The sequence below is a fragment of the Chanos chanos genome, chromosome 3 (genome assembly GCF_902362185.1).
Source record: "Chanos chanos chromosome 3, fChaCha1.1, whole genome shotgun sequence".
Lineage (NCBI taxonomy): Eukaryota > Metazoa > Chordata > Actinopteri > Gonorynchiformes > Chanidae > Chanos > Chanos chanos.
The window spans coordinates 8,797,501-8,815,000 of record NC_044497.1 but is presented as its reverse complement, the minus strand read 5'-3'; the positions used below and the strand labels follow the sequence as shown (position 1 = coordinate 8,815,000).

The following is a 17,500-nucleotide window of genomic DNA, read 5'->3' as shown; positions in this document are numbered from 1 at the left end:
AAAAGAAAAAAAAAATAAAAAATTCACGCAGAAGATTATAACGTTTCAAAAATGTCGGTCGTATTTGGCTACTAAAATGAAGGGACGCCTTTGCTGATTGATCAAGCGATCACCAACAGAGAGATTATCATTCACGTTTGCAGCCCCGTGTCGTCGGCTTTTATTCGTCAACGACCCGTTTTTCAAAGCAGACCGATTTCGCCTCAGAGTCGCCCGAGACTTCGGAAAAGCTCCGCTCTAGTTCTGGAACATTCTCTGATAGCATCGCTCCCTGTATAGTGCAGATGGCAGTTTCTTGTACACGCACTGAGGATAAGCTTCCCCTGAGGTCTGGTCTCCTCCCTGCACTCTGAACACCCCGAACTCCTGGCTCTTTTCCCAGAGCACTCCTCACAGATTTGAACTGACAGATGGCTGTTGGCAGCAGTGTAGCGGCTGTATATACCTGGTTGGGTCGGTACGTTTGACGCAGTACTGCTGACATCCAGACGTTTCAGACCCGTCACAGGGGCTAAGGTGGGGGGGGGTGGAGGGTGGAGGGTGGAAGGGAAAGGGCCACAGGTCTTATCAGATTTAAGCAACAGCTGCACGCTCTTGTCTTTTCTTGCTTTAGGACTGGTTTTGGCTCTCGTTCCATCCGCGCCTCTTCAAGCCGTCCGTTAGTTTTTAGATCAGCGTTCGCAAAAAAAAAAAAAAAAAAAAAAAAGCAGAAAGACACAGAGACAAATCAGTTGAGGATGGGCTGTAATTGTTTTTTTTGTTTTTTTTTTTCCCACTTTCTCTCACTCAGGCAAAGGTCCCAGCCCAGTAAAGGGCATCAGTTTTAAAGTGCCTCCCCTTTGATTAAAAATGTAAATTGAAAAAAAAAAAAAAGAAAAATAATTTTTTTTGTTTGTTTGTTTCTGAAGTAGCCCCACATTTGCATTTCGTCTTGTATATATTTCACAGTTTTTTTTTTCCCTGTGTTCTGTGGTTCGTCAGTGTTTTTTCTTACAAAAGAATAATTAATTTTTTGGGGGGGAAAAAAAATAATAATTCAAACTCGTAAAATTAGGTTGTGAAGGAACGCTTATGAAAAAAGCACCTTGAGTGTACCATGAATTTTTATTAATAAAATGGTTCATATCTTCAAGTCTCTGCATGTTAATGTTTGTAAATTGTGTAATGTGTCCACACTACCTCACTGGAAATTCATTTGTGTTCTCAGCAGGGAAAAGTTAGTATTACTGTGGACATGAAATGTTTTGTTTGTTTGTTTTTGTGAACAGGTGAGCAGTGTGCTCCATTGCATAATTTTAGACGTGAAGTCAGCTCACTTAGTGTCATGGATAATGAATAACTGCTTTTGTACCGTCAAAGCGGTAATTCAAGTTTCAGCCACTAGAGGGAGGAGCAAATCCGTAGAATTTTTAGGGTCCAAACGTCAACGTGTGCAGATTGAAATAATCTGCAGCAATATGTGTTAGGGGATGCCCTGCCTAGTTTAGTCTCAGACAGACTTATTCATAGCTGTAAAGAGGTAACTCAACACTGATGAAGTCTTAATGGCACCACGGTATGGTTTCAGTTCCAGACGTCTGCGTGAGGTCACTTCTTGTATTCCACCATGGGTTTTTCCCGAGACTTCTGAATATACTCGGAGTGTTTAGAGAGGGGATGAGGATGTAACAGAGACAGATTTGGAAAAACAACTAGCTCTTCTACTAGGATAAACAATCCCATGATTCCCTGTTCCTTCAGTATATTTAAATGGTCTTCATTTGAAATGACCTACCCCCCCCCCCCCCCCCCCCCATAGCGAATGAGGGGCCCTCCAGAGTCTCATTAAATGAGTCTCATTGACGCCTCTCCCCCCCCCACCCCGCCAAGCATACCCCTCCTTCTCCCTCCCTTAGCTCAACGGACGCAGTCTGACCACCGCAATCCATACCCTCCAAATGTAAATAAATGGAGTCCATTGTTCTCTGTGTCCTCTCCTGGCCAGACATTGGACGACAGACGGCTCCTATTCTTCAGGCACTCATTTGTTTGACTGTATACTGAGTGTCTGTTTCCATTCACACTGCATGTGTAATGAGCATGGTCTCTTTGCATCACGTTTGCTGTTCATGGGTGGTAGAGCCGTCACATATGAGTGCTCTGAAACCGGGGGAGCCGTGCTGCTGTCATTAGCGCTAATGTGCTTTATGGAAAAAAGAAAGCAGCGCATTACATTAACACCTCCGTGAAGCTCTCGTTCTCATATTTTCTTTCATGTGAGAATGCGCACAGCAACGCAACGTAAAACTGAAAAGATGTGCTAACGCATCACAACATGAGCAGTCTTGCTCTCAAGGATTTTTTTTTTTTTGTGCGCCAGTATTTTTACAAAGCTGTCATGTTCGTTTCCTCATGTTTGGATTTCTGTGCTGTGATCATACTGGACTTAATGGAGACTGACAGTTATTGTTGTAACACCAGGGTCAGTGACTGAAAATGCTCCACAATGGCAGTGCCTTTGTGCTTTTGTCAGTATACTGCTGAAAGACATAGAACCCTTTGAAGGCAAGATTTTAAATCAAATGAGCAAAAACATGCAATCAGTTGTTCTCGAATGATAAATACCAAGTAGTTAAATCTTGCCTAATCAAATCAGGATCTTCTTCAGTCTTCAGAGTCAGTCTTCACTTTTACAAAGCATCACTCTTGTGCCTCTGGAGTCTTCAGATTAATCTAGCACAGGCCTGAACAGGGTCTTCAAATTAATCTAGCACAGACCTGACCAGTGAGTGTCTCTGGTCTTCATAATCTGTAATTTAGCATAGCGTAGGCCCAGTCCCTGTCCCAGTCTTCAGAATCTTCAATTTAATCTGGCAAAGACCTTGTTAGAGTCTTCAGTTTAACCTGGCACAAATACAGTCAGATTCTTCAGACCTACAAAGACTGTCAGAAAATTGCAGATTATGAAAGAGTAAGCTAATTCATTTATTTTTCACCCTTGTTAGTTGTATTTTATCATTAATTGCATTTTATACGTTATGTTGTTTCTGTTTCATACTTATATTGCTTCGATTCTGTACTTTATTTATCACTGATGTTTTATATTTCTTATTTGTTGTAAATACATGTGAGGTCTTAAATATAAATGCACCATTTGAGGTTGCAATTTCGTTTGACTGCAATTTCGTTGTGCTTGCACAATGACAATAAAGCTCTTGAATCTTAAATCTAATCTCACAGCAATAAGATCTAAGAGGAAAGTTCTTCACAGAGAACTTTTCTCTGTGTTAAGTTGAATGATAGTAGCCTCCCGATACCATTATAAATTAAAGGCAGATCACAGCTCAGTAAGTCCTAGAACCCACAAGACGTGCTTTGTGAAAATGTTGAGAGGAATCAAAGACATTCAAGTGGTTTTGTGGCATTTTATGTGCTTGGTTTATAGCTTTGTCAACATCCATAAATTTCCTCTCTTTTTTTTCTGGATATACAAACAATTGGTTCCACTGCAGGATGCTGACACATCTGGAGGTGGAGAAGAGGCAAAAGCATCATTAATGCCAACCACATGGCTAAACAGAGTTTAAAAAAGTCAAAGAGAAGTTTCAACTCTATATCTTATCTCTCACACTTAGTCCTGTACAAACTAGACATGCTACACATTCTGAAGTAGTCTCCTGTACCAATTTAAGTCTGATGTTCTGAACTGTGTATTAGAAGTATCAAAATATCCAAAGACAAGCTGAGAAAATGAGTCTGGTTTTGTTACAGATTTTCAGAAATGCTAATTTTAAGATCCCTTACAATATTCTCATTGCTTAGGTGAATACGCTACCATCCTCACACATCATACTGTCTTTTACTTTTCCCAGGTCACAAAACTTCTCTTCTCTCTCTTAGTAAGCAAAACTGTCAGACACTATTATTTACAACTAGACCAGAGTTTTCTGCCTTGCGCTCCGTCTCTGATTTACCTGTCTACCCCCCCCCACACTGTGCTGCTTTCACACTTACGCGCACGCACGGAAACCCGGCGCTGGCAGGAGGCAGATTAAAGCCACGGCAGTACCGCCATTCCGTATTCCATTAGTGCAGCGCCGTCCTCCCATGGTGCTCGGTAAATCATGGGGCCGCGCCCTGGTCGTCGAGGCTCCCTGTGGAAGCAGTGTCGCTGACACGGGAGCCTGGCTGTCTCTCACAAGGACGCTCCACGATGTTTAAGTTAATGATATAACTATTCAGCCCTACAGAAAGCTTGAGAGGCCGATACGCATCAGCTGCAGCGAGGTGTTGAAAGCCTTTTGAACTTCTTCACAGTAGGAATCTTTTTTTGCTTTGGAGAGTAAATTAGAAACTCTAGGCAATGTAGAAATGCAGAAGTAAAAACCCGGAGGACGTCTAATTTAAAATGGTTTTCTGCAATTCTAAAAACAGTAAGCTACACAAAGGCTGAACAATATACAGTTACTGAAGTACTAGAGACCAATACATGGAGCTAACCACAGACTTTGAATCTTGATGGTGAACTTGGGAATTTGTCCTATCTGTCTGTCAAGATATTGATAAGACATGACCAGAATGCCCAATACTCTGGAGTAATTGTTACCGCTCACACCTATCACATGGATTGATGACTTTTTAGTGGAGAGCGATGAGCAATGCCTGAGTGGAGAAAGAGTATCACCAAGTCCAGATTCATGATCCATGTGAAATGTCAAGAGAAAGTATCACCACATTCTGCTGTGTTCATCAGTGATAATATATTTTACATTTCCAATTGTATAAAAGCAGAAATTCTGTTCAATTCTGTTCAGTCAGAGCACTCTGAGTGTAGCGGCAGGATCTTCATACAGAGGTGAAGGCTAATAGCAGTATTATAATGACGCCATTAGGTCTTAACAACTGAAAAATGTATTTCTGAGAAAGAGCAATAATACTTAACCGCTGGTGAGGTGAACGGGGGGACACCTCGGTGGTAAAATGAAACATTTTAAGACTTGTGCAATTCTAGGGATTTAGTCACTGTTTCTCAAGTCACCCCCCCCCTCTTCCACGCTTGGAATTTGTACGTAGGTGAGTGAGTCAGGAAAAATATTGAAATAAGTACTTTTTGTGGTCAGAAAATCATATCTTAGCCATAAAGAAGCCATAGTCTACATTGCAATCTAACCCTGACTGTCTTTTTGAAATGCTAATAATAGGATAGATATACTTGCTGGTTTGGTATGGTTTGGAGGTGATTTTTTTTTATCTAGGCAAGATGCATGTCTTACAGCTGACACGTGATGTATGAAAGTATTGTGCCCAGTCATGAAAGCTCCACGTGAACAAGAACCAAATTTGACTGGGAACAGAACCCTCACCAAGAGAATGCACTTGACAGCAAAGGCCTTATTTAAAATCAATCCTCCAATTCCACCTCAGCCACGCCGATAAAATTCCACCGAAGCTAATAGCTGCGGTGTTTTCTGAAGGTTTGTTTTTTATTGCTGCAGATAAAGCTTGTCACATTAAGAGTGAGATATCTAATTAAGCTCCAAGGCACCTTGGTTCGCATCAGCTATAGCACATCGCCGTCTCCGCTCCGACCTTATGGGAGGTTCTGTGGAGGCCAGTGAAACTAATGACGCCGCAGTGAAGCCCATTTGAAGGCCGTGACACAGAGTTAATTTGTTACCAAAAACAAAAAAAAAAAAAAAAAAAAACAGAACAGAGTGGAACACCTTCCTAGAGGTACTTTTACATTCCTACGCATCGGTACAAAAGAGAGTGAATTCATTTCGCCCACATCATTAATAGAATGCCTTTAATGAGGCTGCGGTTTGGGTGTTAACTCCTTAGCTGTAATTATCCTGTCTGTAATACCTCGTATACTCCCCTGCCCAAAGGCCACATAACTCTACCCACAATCCTCCTGTCTGTCTGAAATGCCCTCAGCAGTGACTGATCAGTCAGGGCTGACAGTCCTCAGCATGCCTCTGCCTGTGAACTCAAAGCCTTTCAGTCTCACTAGTACTAAGACTTTTCCCCCATTCTCTTTCTTTTTTTTTTCTCAGATGAAACAAAATTCTAGAAAAGTTTTAAACAACTGCTGTGAAGTGAGAATAGTATTATCCGTTAACTTTATAGTGAGAAATCAACAATTCACACACGCACACAGACACACACACACACAGATTCATTTTCATGTGTATAATGTATTCCTTATACAGCTGAACCACCAGAACATAGCGTTCAGTACTAATACACAGTTGCTGTCTATTTATTTGGACTATTTATCTCTCAGTGGATGATTATAGGTTCATGTCAATCTTTGCCCCTGACTGAAGCCAACTGCTCTTATCCGCATAACAATAAAACCGGCAGGAGTCAGCGCCTGTCTCTAACTGACAAGCTGATGAAACACGTCTGCTGCACTTTTTATTACTTCCAAGCAAGGCAGGAGAGGATATGCGAAAAGCTTCCCAGAATTCCTCTCAGATGCCAAAGGATTTGGACAGACTGTGTGGAAGCACATCACTTTAGATTTCTAAACAGTGTCACTGATATTAAGACTCAGATTTATGTGCGAACAAACTAACCGAATAAACTCCCAGACACGTGCAAAAAAACATCAAAAGCTCACAATATTTTATCACGTATGTAAAAACTTTGCTTCTTTTTGTTTTCTATTTGTGTTTTAAAACTGGTTAAAGTGAACAAGCAAAGAAGTGTTAAGGACACACATACTGAAAAAAAAAAAACAAAACACTTTGATTATATCATTGTTTGGAGTGAAGATGTTCACTTTTTGGATATACCTTTTTTTTTTTTTTTTTTAAATCCTATCACTTTTTCATTGTGCATCGGTTAGTCTTCAGTTAACATGTGGCGTCACATCTGCTTGCCCAAATGCTGGGCTTCCATTAGAATACATTACAGAGCCTAGACTTTGGGCCTCCAAAATACATCCAGGCTTGGTCTTCCTGCCTTGCTGGAGACACAATATGGCAAAGCCATAAAACATGGACTCCTGCAGCTGCCACAGAAAAGCAACCGCAGTCCATTACAGGGTCCGTTAAAAACCCTCTGTCCTTTCAATCTCTCTCTCTCTCTCTCTCTCTCTATCCATCTATCCCTCTCCCCCCCATCTCTCCCTCTTTTCCATCCCTTCTTTCCATGGGGGTATTGTCTGTGAGCGTCTGTGTGTGTGTGTGTGTGTGTGAGTTGTGGCTCGGCTCAGAGTTATTGCTGCCTGTTTTCCTCCTGTTCGCGATTGTGATGGAGGTTATAGGCCCGGGTGGAGGCCCTAGCGCACATTGAACTGAAGGCAATGACTGCAGATGTTCTTTGTTCGTCGACAGATGCCTCTGTCTTTTGTCTTTTCTTGCCTTTCTCTCTTTCTCTTATCTCCAGCCTGAGTTATGGCCGCGTGCTGTTTGGTGACGAGGCGTGGAGCCCAGCTGCGGGATGGCGAGCGAGGGGGACAGGGGCCGAGCGAGGAGAGGGTGAGAGAGCAGGCCGTGAAACATATGGCCTTCCACTGCTCTGGATTTATGTCGTCAGAGGGTCAGGGATATATGAAAAAGTCACCGATCTCAGATCTGTATGTCCCTCTTGTCCAAAGGCAATACAGACGGCAAACGCGATAATCAACTGAGTTTAATGTTGCTTGTTCCCTACAACAGTGTTTAGTGTGCTTCAACGTAATTTGTTTGTATGATGACGTGCAGAGGTGAGGCAGTCTCACCTGTAAAGAAATTTGGTGTGTTTTTGGTTGACTGTAAAGAAAGTCCAGCATCGTTAACAGTGTAAACCCAGCACAGTCACCTGCTTGCCCCAAATCGGTTACGGCTCAGTAAAAATATTATTTTATAAAATAAATATCCTCATGTACAAACCGGCCTCTCACTCTCCTAAGCATGCTCACATTCACTCTCAAACACCTGTGTCCTTGCAGGAGAATTATTGCTTTCTCAAAGTAACTGTCGGGACTGAGACAACGTGAGATACAGTTTGATTAATCGAAGGAAGAGTCACAAATCCCACTGACAGTTAAGCCTTTTACTCTAACAGAGCGACCCAAAGCTCAGTGAGATTCACAACCGCAGGGCTTAACACAGGCGCAGATGAAAACAAGAAGACAGTAGAGTTTTACAGATAAAGAGGGAGTGGAGAAACAAAAGGAGAACTGATTGTATCAAACTCTCTAAAACGCCGCCACTGACCGTTATAACTGGACAGAAGACATGTCAAGTCATTGTAAAAGATAGTAAACACGTTTAGGAATTCACATTGATGGATTGATAGATGGACAGATGGACGGATGGATGGATGGATGGATGGATGGGTAGATGAATACAAATCCAGCGGTCAGATGCGATCTGAAATTTGGTTTTCCTGCAGCCAGACACGCGATTAACATCACGTCTCAAATTCCTCCGGTAAAACCCTGCTGCTGGTGCCCATGTTAAAGAGCCCAGAGAGAGTAGGAAAAAAACGGGCAGGCAGAAGATGCATCTTCAGTTTCCTCTCTTACGCTCTAGAGTCTGCCCGCCGTTTTATAGATGTCGTAAAAAGGCTTAAACTGTATGGAGGCTGCATCCCAAAGGGTTATGCTAACAATTTGCGTTTGCTGGGAGGCAATGCAGACCTGGGCTGCATCCCCCTGTCCACTGCAGCACAGGAAACTATTGACGTGACTAGATACCAGACGCAATGTCGCTGAGGCAACATACTGTCTCTTACTATATGGTGCAAAATTCAGATAGTTGTTTCTTCAGAAGATTCCATTGAAACGAACAAACAGGAGAGACGATGTTCATTTTTTGGTGGACTTTTTTTTTTTTTAATTTAAAAGGAAATCTACGTCAAAACATGTTGTATTCACGTATTCATAATGTTTTACTCCATATTGCGCTTCATAACCCTGTGTTGCATTATTATAGTGATGAAAATGTAAATGGTCACATTTTTTTGTGCTTTGTGTTTCTTTTTTTTAATCTTTTTGGGTGTGGAAGGCCGTATCAGTATGCTGTGTGCAAATGATTGTGGAGATAATTTGGTGAGTGGAATAGAGACCACTAAGTATCTGAAACAATCAGTCATGGTTTGTGTCACATCTGAAAGCAATGGCAGAGCGATGCCACCTTTAATGTGGCTTAACCAAAAACGCATGTGACTCTCTCTCTCTCTCTCTCTCTCTCTCTCTCTCTCCCTCTGTCTTTCCTTCTCTCTTTCTCTCTCTCTCCATTTCTCTCTCTCTCTCTCTCATTCTCTCTCTTTCTCTCCCAGTGCCTGGTATCTCAGTCTTCTTCATACTTTGGAGAACATCATGGTTAATCAAAATAAAGGGAAAACACACGTTTTCAAATGTTGAGAACTGCATTACCATGAAGGAGAAATCTGCTCTGTCTCTTTCCATTTAAAGCCTTCAGAGGAGGGATGCCAGAAAAGAAATGAACTATGCTGACTCTGACAGTTTTTGACAACCACAGAATACGATCTCCCTCCAAACAGAGTGATCCTATTAGAGAAACCGACGAGGTTTCTGGGACAAGCTCTTGGTCTTCTTTGAGGTCTCCAGCATAGCGCATAACACGGCCTTCAAAATAATTGCGTGCGTCTGCATTCGCTAAAGCTATCAAAATAAAAGAATATGCCAGCAACACAGTTAACATCGCTAAGCAGTTATGATTAGCATGCTAGCCTGTAAAGCAGTATGCTGCACCAGATGTCTGCATGTAACCACTCTACATATATTGCCTATTTACATACACAGACATTTTTCAGAACTGAAACTAGGAGCTTTTTTACCCTCTGTAGAGGGCACAAAATAAATTCCTAGGGGGTTTAACAAGTTCAGGTGTCGTTTTATTAGAATGTTGCATGTGGAATTAACTTTAATTAACTTTGTCGGTTTCTGTTCTCATCACCATTCCGCCACAGTGGAATCCTTTATTTTCATTAGAAAGATCTAGATAATCTGTGCTTAATGAGCTCATATTGTTTCCCTTTCTGGTACAGTTCCAATAACGTCACTGGTGGAGGTTTGTGGTCTGTTCTTTCACAGTAACTAAGTATCACTACAGCGAGAGACACCATTTGCATAGGGGATAGTTTACGGTCCTTAGACCAGGTGGCAACAAGCTACTTATAAAATCAAACCCCCAAGGACTGCCATCTCTATTTAAATCACTGACCCCCAAAGCAAATTATGCACCCATGTCAAATCAAGTGTGTGAAAATGTAACCAGATATCTGTTGCATAAATCAAAGTATATCTTTGGAATAGAACTGCTTAGCTATCTACTCTTCTCACTTCTGGTTCTGGTTCTGGAACTTACCTCTGTGACTGTCCTCAGGAGACATCATCTTCTGTCGTTTTAGTAAAGACTTGCTCATTAGGCTTAGGTACCTCAAGGCAAACTTTGCAGCCTGTTCAAAGTACACACCATATGAGCTTTTAACAGTTTGCCTGCTTACCACAATGGACCAGAAGCCTCCCCACATGTTATATATATGAAACGTATAATCAATTTTCTGTCACAGAGAGCAGCTTTGAATAATTATCGATAATACTTTATGACGTCAGTTCTGCAACACTGCTTCATTGTTTGATTCAATCGAAGACAGCTCTGTTATGTAGTTCACACTCTGCCTTCTCTGCATATTACCCTTCTGCTATTCATCTCTCCCTCATGGCTTGTTCAGTATTCCTTTAACACACCTCTATCCTTCATTGATCACATGTAATCGCAAGTTAACGATTTATATTCTGTGCATCTATTTTTCACACATGGTTTATTGTGCCTCCTCTTAAGGGAATCAATCAAATGCCTCTGTGGACTGAATGAATATTTTGTGATTGTGGTAAAGGTTTAATTCTTGCCTTAGGAAAATAAGAACCACGGATTTCACATCAAAAACATATAAATGATCTTTATGAACAAACCATGAATCTTGTTATGCTGTGAGGAAAAACTCAATCTCCATTTACCCCTGTTATGCCAGGCATATTTAAAGACCTACATCATTCAGGTAACTGAATATCTGCTACAATGAAAAGTCTTAAGATACAAAAGGATGTGCATTATGTTTTATACCACATGAAAGTTGCTGTTGAAATTTGCCAACGCTCTGTAATTATACCTTCAGAGCACTGTTATACTGATTGCTTACTTGCCTACCTGCATTTGTATTACATATTTATATAACCTTTATTTGCTGCAGGATTACTCTATCATACATCTGGTACATCATACATATAGATGTTTTCATATCTTGACTGAAGCATTTCAAAAGTTTTCATCATCAGTATTAAATATTGTATGAAACTGTATTTTTTTTAATATAGAGAACATTTATTTGAATAGTACCATATTGTCACTTGTTTTTCCCTTTAACTTCAGCATGTGTCTGCATCAAAATTAGCAATATGAGCAGAAGTTGGTAGTTGGCATTTGGAGTATAAATACACCATATGTTTAATATCGTCTTTAGGTTGGTATGATTGAGAAAGCCTTATGGAGTTGCGTTTTATGTCTCTGTAAGCAGACAGAAACATTATATTCCCCCGAACAGACACATCTTCCTCTCGCCCTATTCTTCCATATCCATGGAAACGACGCAATGGCCATGGAGGTGTATTGGTGTCCATGGGAATGTGAAACTGGTTTTCAATGCCATCTGTTCAACTCCCCAAGACACCGCAAATGGGTTTTGAAAATGGGGAGGTGCCCCCCCCCCCACCCCCCCACAGTATATTTCAGCTCCTTGCATTTCAGCTGAAAATCACTCTGTCATCTGCCACTTCTCAGATATCTTCCATGTAGGTAACAGTGCTGTGACCATCACTACTGCAAACCCCCCCCACTGTTCAGTCTCAAAACATTGTCTGTTGCCTAAAGAGTCAGAACTTATGGCCAGTAATTTTCTGTTTGATCAGAGGAATATATTTTCTGTTTTATAAAAGGAATTTAATTCTTGCGTTAATTTAGGTAATTTAGGAGTTAAACTGGCAAAATATATTTCCAAAAAATATTATGCACTGTCAGCTGATACATTGTGCTTTTAATGTTTCAGTGAGTAAAGGTTAACCCGGGACTACATGTGACTCTATGTGTATGACCATGTGTTACACCCTGTATGAGTAGTGAAGCTAAAAGAGTGTATGGGCATACACAGTGATTCATCTGTGAGTGGATTTACAGACTGTCACTCTCTACTGTAAAAGACCAGCCTTGTTTAAATCTGCTGAGACATCTCACCAGAATGAATTTACCACAGAACAGAGACATTTCCCATTCACTCTCCCAGCCTACTATCACACCCTCAATTACACAGCCAGTGACTGTACACTGGCCCCAGCCCTGTCAGGCTAGTGAGAAAAAAATAAAAAGGCTCAATTATGATTCACACTACTGAGGAAATTTTATTCTTCCCACTTTCAAAATCAATTTCATGCATAAACTCTCTGGTCCTTCGCTTAAAACTGAATTATTTTTATGTAGCTATGATTTAAGCATTTTCGTTACGTATGTGAAACTCCATTTGATGTTGCTGTGCTGTGTGAGTAAAACCAACAGAATGTTATGGTGATCTGAGAACGGCAGACAAGAGTAATGAGTGTTTCAGTGGCTGTGAGCTCCCTCTAAATATTATTCCGTGGTCATTAGTTAAAGTAGAAACCAACGTCTGTCTACTCATCGTGCCCGGTGCTTAGAGAGAACGTGTCTTTCTGCACAGGAAAAGTGATAGATTTACATCAACAGCTGTGAGCTGAGGCATCACTTAGGGGATCAAACCACCTCAGAGTATCTCTGTCAATGCACACACACTGCTGTCTGCTCTTCTCCACTCTCATCCTGTATCATCACTTTAGGGCAAATAAGAGTGTAGCGCCTAGTGATAATAGCACATGCAGCCGAGCACACTTATATATATATATATATATATATATATATATATATATATATATATATATATATATATTGCTATTATGTGGATTATTGTATGATAATTGTGCTTTCACTCTCGACGAACACTTCCTCTTCAAAAATTGCAGCAATTAGTAGCATCCTCTCTGCTGCCTCTGAGAAAGACAGCCATTAATTAGCACTGACTTTACGACCTCGTTATATGATATGGTTACGGATCTGTTACAGCTCCTCAGACAGGCTCCGGTCGGAATGACGCAGGGAAGCACTCATAATGCTGTGAGAGAGTGAAACATTACTGGACTCTAATGGGAAATGGGCCATGCAAAGGCTGAGAATAACTCTGCCCCTGCTTTTCACAATCACTTCCTTCTGGGGGAATTAAAGAACCTAACACTTCCTTGAAGGTGTGGAAAGAGGTTGCTTGCTTAGATTAAGGTCCAGTTTAGTGTGTTAATTTGTAGAGAGACAGGTTACAAAGTGAACAAAGAAGCATGATCAAAAATTAGCTTGTGTCCTGGGGTAACCTTATGTTTGATGCTCACATGTTGTCAACCTATACAGCTGATATTCACTAAGATGACAAACTCTGACTCCACCTGGGATGTTTCAGTGAGAGAGTGGCCAACAACAACAGAGTGTGTAGTTTACTGTAGCTAACAAACTGAAGTCCAAAAGTCTGTAAAAAGACTATACTTATTTTGTCTCTGTGTCTCTCAGTGGCACTGAGCAAACAACCTTATCTGTTTTCATCTTCTCTCAACCGAATTATTACCCTGAGGTTACCCACTGCTAACTTTGTTACAGTGACATAGAGACTGATTTCTAACTTATGTTAAAGAAACTCAGATGAACCTAGTTTCATCTCTTATCATTAGAGTCAAAATAAACATTAAGAATTACTGTTACCTTGTCAGAGAACACCCTGAAGCTAAACTGTGTGGTGTCCTTCAATGGGAAAAGAAATTTGGCCCACATTATGGTTCTCCTATAGTCCTTCACCGGAGTCAGTAATGGCTTCCTTCAAGCTGAGCCGTGTGAAATTGCCTAGTAATCACCTTAAGGGCTTAACAATTTCTCAGACGTGTGGTTTGCCACAGGTAGGCTAGTATCAAATGCCGCTAGCAGTCACAAGACACTAGCATCTCTGTCTCAGTCTTTTACGTTCCTCCCAGAAGACATGGAGAGGTCGAGATTCAGGACCTATACTCGCGTATGTTAATTCAGTTCCCAGTTCATCCATTTTCAAAGTATGTAATTGCATGAGTGGAACTAAATCTTTCGAGCTCTCCTTTTTTCCACTTAAACATGGTCTGCGATGTTTTAAGTCATTCTCTGCTGTAGCCTACACGACTCCTTGAAAATCGGTTTGCATCGGTGTAAATTACATGTGTAGACAAGTGCATTATGAGAAAGGAGGGAATTTTCACCGGATTATATACAGTCTTAATTACAATAAGTAAAACAGAATAGTTAATCACGACTGAATAAATTTGCTGAATGCAAAGCAAGTGTGGGCTATAGAAAGCTATGAATGAATATCTAAATTTAAATCCGACAGCTTCTTTCAAAATGATCTGTCTCGAGCACTGTCAATGCGCACTCCTCTTCTGGGAGTTGCATTCCTCACATAACGCCTAGCACTCGATGGGGAGGGAAAAGGAAGGAGCAGAGAGCCAACTTCTGCGAAGAGAGGAAACTGCGGAATATTTTTCTGTCTGAGCCACAAAGTACGAAGCCCTAGCAACTCTTAATCCACGCTTCAGTGCTTCCTCGGAGTTATGACTGTGTAAAACTTCAGACTTCTAAACGGACTTGCATCTAGGTTTTTATTGTCTGTCGGACAGACAGAACGGATATAGTAGATAATCAGATGATTTTAGGCGTAACGCAGGGAGCGGACGATGTTCGGGCCGATACTGACGAATGCTTCGGTGTTTTGAACGCAAGACAACACAAATGCGAACTATCTCTCAGAGAGAATAAAGTTTTCGTGAGTAAGATAGGACAACTGGATAACCGTTTTGAAATGTTAAGGTGTGCCGAAATGATGCCTGGAAATATCAGAAACATACATTTAAATTATTCACAGAGAGACATCTTGCAATAATTCGTGTGTTTAACGTGTGTTTTGTTAAGATGCGTTATTCAACCTTTGTAAATCAGTTTAGTGCCACGTTTTGAGTTGCGTCTGCGCTAAGCTGACCAAGCGAAACTGATATTTTTGTTCACACCCCAGAACCCCTGAGTGACAAGGCTGGAAGTTAACACACGTATTTTTGTCCACAGTTAGTCACCGGGTTTTTACGCTTAGCCCGCATCATTCTCACTTCCCATTCTAGAATCGGCAGTACGACGAAGTTTAACTGAACGGTCTTGCTGAATGAGCGCAGTACTGGCGCTTATTAAATTTGACAGGAGAGTGGAAAACCCGTGTTGCAGAATGTTGGACTAACAACGGAGGGATGGCATCGGCTGTATTTGAGGGCACGTCTCTGGTCAACATGTTCGTGAAGGATTGTTGGGTGAATGGGATACGAAGGTTGATCATAAGCCAGCGGGGAGAAGAAGAGGAATTCTTTGAAATAAGGACCGAATGGTCGGATAGAAATATTTTATATTTGCATCGAAGTTATTCAGACCTGGGGAGACTGTTTAAAAGATTAGTCGAATGTTTTCCAGAGGACAGACGAGATTTGTCCAAGTCGCCTATAATAGAAGGTTGGTATCAAGTTTTTGCGCTCTTGTCGCGGTGGAGGTAAGAGGAGGGGGGTGTGAATAACAGGATAACATTAAACTTTTAAACGTAAGATTTTACGGTAGAAGAAAATTTATACGAAAAGAATTGTGCCAACTTTGCTTCATTTTGAGCTGACGTACATGTAGGACGCTTAATAATTCACAGGAGCCGTCTGGATTTAGTGACACACTAAACCAGACCTATCATGTAGCTTAGTGCCCTTTGTACAGGGTGATTCACTGACCACGTCCCCTGGAAATAGATGAAGTAGGTGTACTTCTGCGAATTATTAAAATAGAGTTGACTTTTTTTTTTTTTTTTTTTACAACATTTAGGCGTTCGGCGGTCTTCTCCATGATCAGAAACGCTGTTAATTTTAATCACATCGAGCACCAATTAAATAGTTTTAGATTTGACTTAATTATTTTAACATACTTAACTTTTGATGAAATGTTTCCAGTTATGCTCAACACCTGCACATAACGAGTTACACTTATTGTAAGGTTTATCACACACAGTTATCCCGAAGTCTTCTTCAGTGTTCTGGTTGAAAAAATACAAACAAAAAATGTCTCCCCCTCTCACATGGTGCTGTAACTGCAACTGGTTACAGATACGCCGATTTCGTTCTGCTGTCTCTTTGCAATATCTTTTTTCCTTTTCAGATGAGAAGGCTTTAAGCAACGCAGATGAAAATGTACCATATCTTAAACAATGCTCTAAATTAAACATCGTATAAATTACAGACATGATGGCTGCTATTGATCCAGTATTGTTTGATTATCTTATGGAGAACATTACAGTACTTGTTTATCATTTTAGATTCTTACCTGTAATGACTAAAGCAAACCTTTTCCAGTTACCAATTTCTAGAACATGCTAATGCCCTCTAATACATCCTCTATTAGCAATCATTACCACAGGGGTAATCAGTTTAAATGCTGACAGTATGATAGTCAGTCTTGCAGTATTGTAAATAGCTTTACTTTGTGCAGTGCTGCAGTGATGGCCCAGGGAAAGTAAGAGGCGGTTTCCTGTAAGCCTTACAGATCAAACTTTGATGTAGTGTCTTGTTGCTATCATTGCGCCCTGATTACTTTTCTCCTCTCTTTTCAATTTTCCCTCTATCTATCCTTCAGCACTGCTGTCTCCTTTTGTTCGGTTGTGAGACAGATTTCTCACATATCCATTGTAAGCTTTCCACCGAGTGAACAACTGGATTTTTCTCTGGTATTCAACACTGAGGTGAAATCCTGTTCGTCTATCATTGTATTTCTGCTTATGTAAAGATAACTGAACCAGAAAAGGAAGTCGGCGTGTGAAATGTGTGCAAAACTCAATTCTTCCTTTTTCAATTTTCCAGTGCAGCTGTGTAGTTTAATTTAACTTCAGTGAAAGTAAAATTTCACTTTTGCTCACGGTTTCTGAAAACAAAAACAGTGCACAACTATATACCACAGAAGCCTCAAACACATGGGATGTAGGCCTGCAGTCTGGACATTGGCACAACAGTAAGGGCTGGCGTAGCGCCCAGCGCATGTCACCTCTATAATCACAACCTTCCACTGTTCTGGCACTTAGCCTTTTGTTTGAGGCCTGTGAGGCAACATGTGTTTGGGAGACTGTTCTCCAAACAACTCTTCTTTGGTGGCAGAAACCCTAGACTTCTATCCCTCAATTTAATATAGACCTCTTCAAGGTCTTTAAATGGCGTTGCTATGTGCAGTGCTTGATGGAAAAATGGGAGATGAGGGGGAATCACTTCTTTCGCTCTTATTGCTCTTCTCTCTCTCTCTCTCTCTCTCTCTCTTTTTTCTCTGTCTCTCCCTCTCTCTCTCTCTCTCTCTCTCTCTTTTACACCCAC

The 17,500-nt window shown here is 40.9% G+C and overlaps 2 protein-coding genes across 2 annotated transcripts in view; both read left to right on the top strand.

Moving 5' to 3' along the window:
* Positions 1–415, top strand: part of prpf4bb (pre-mRNA processing factor 4Bb) — a 10,134-nt gene extending 9,719 nt beyond the window's left edge. The window contains exon 15 of the mRNA XM_030769166.1: positions 1–415. This exon is cut by the window's left edge and continues 510 nt beyond it. The gene's annotated coding sequence lies outside the window, so the exon portion shown is untranslated.
* Positions 416–14,603: 14,188 nt separating this feature from the next.
* The window catches only part of pxdc1b (PX domain containing 1b), a 12,316-nt gene continuing 9,419 nt past the window's right edge, over positions 14,604–17,500 (top strand). Inside the window, exon 1 of the mRNA XM_030768492.1 lies at positions 14,604–15,617. Within this exon, the coding sequence (XP_030624352.1) occupies positions 15,362–15,617 (256 nt within the window). The 5' untranslated portion in view covers positions 14,604–15,361. The remainder of the gene's footprint in view (positions 15,618–17,500) is intronic.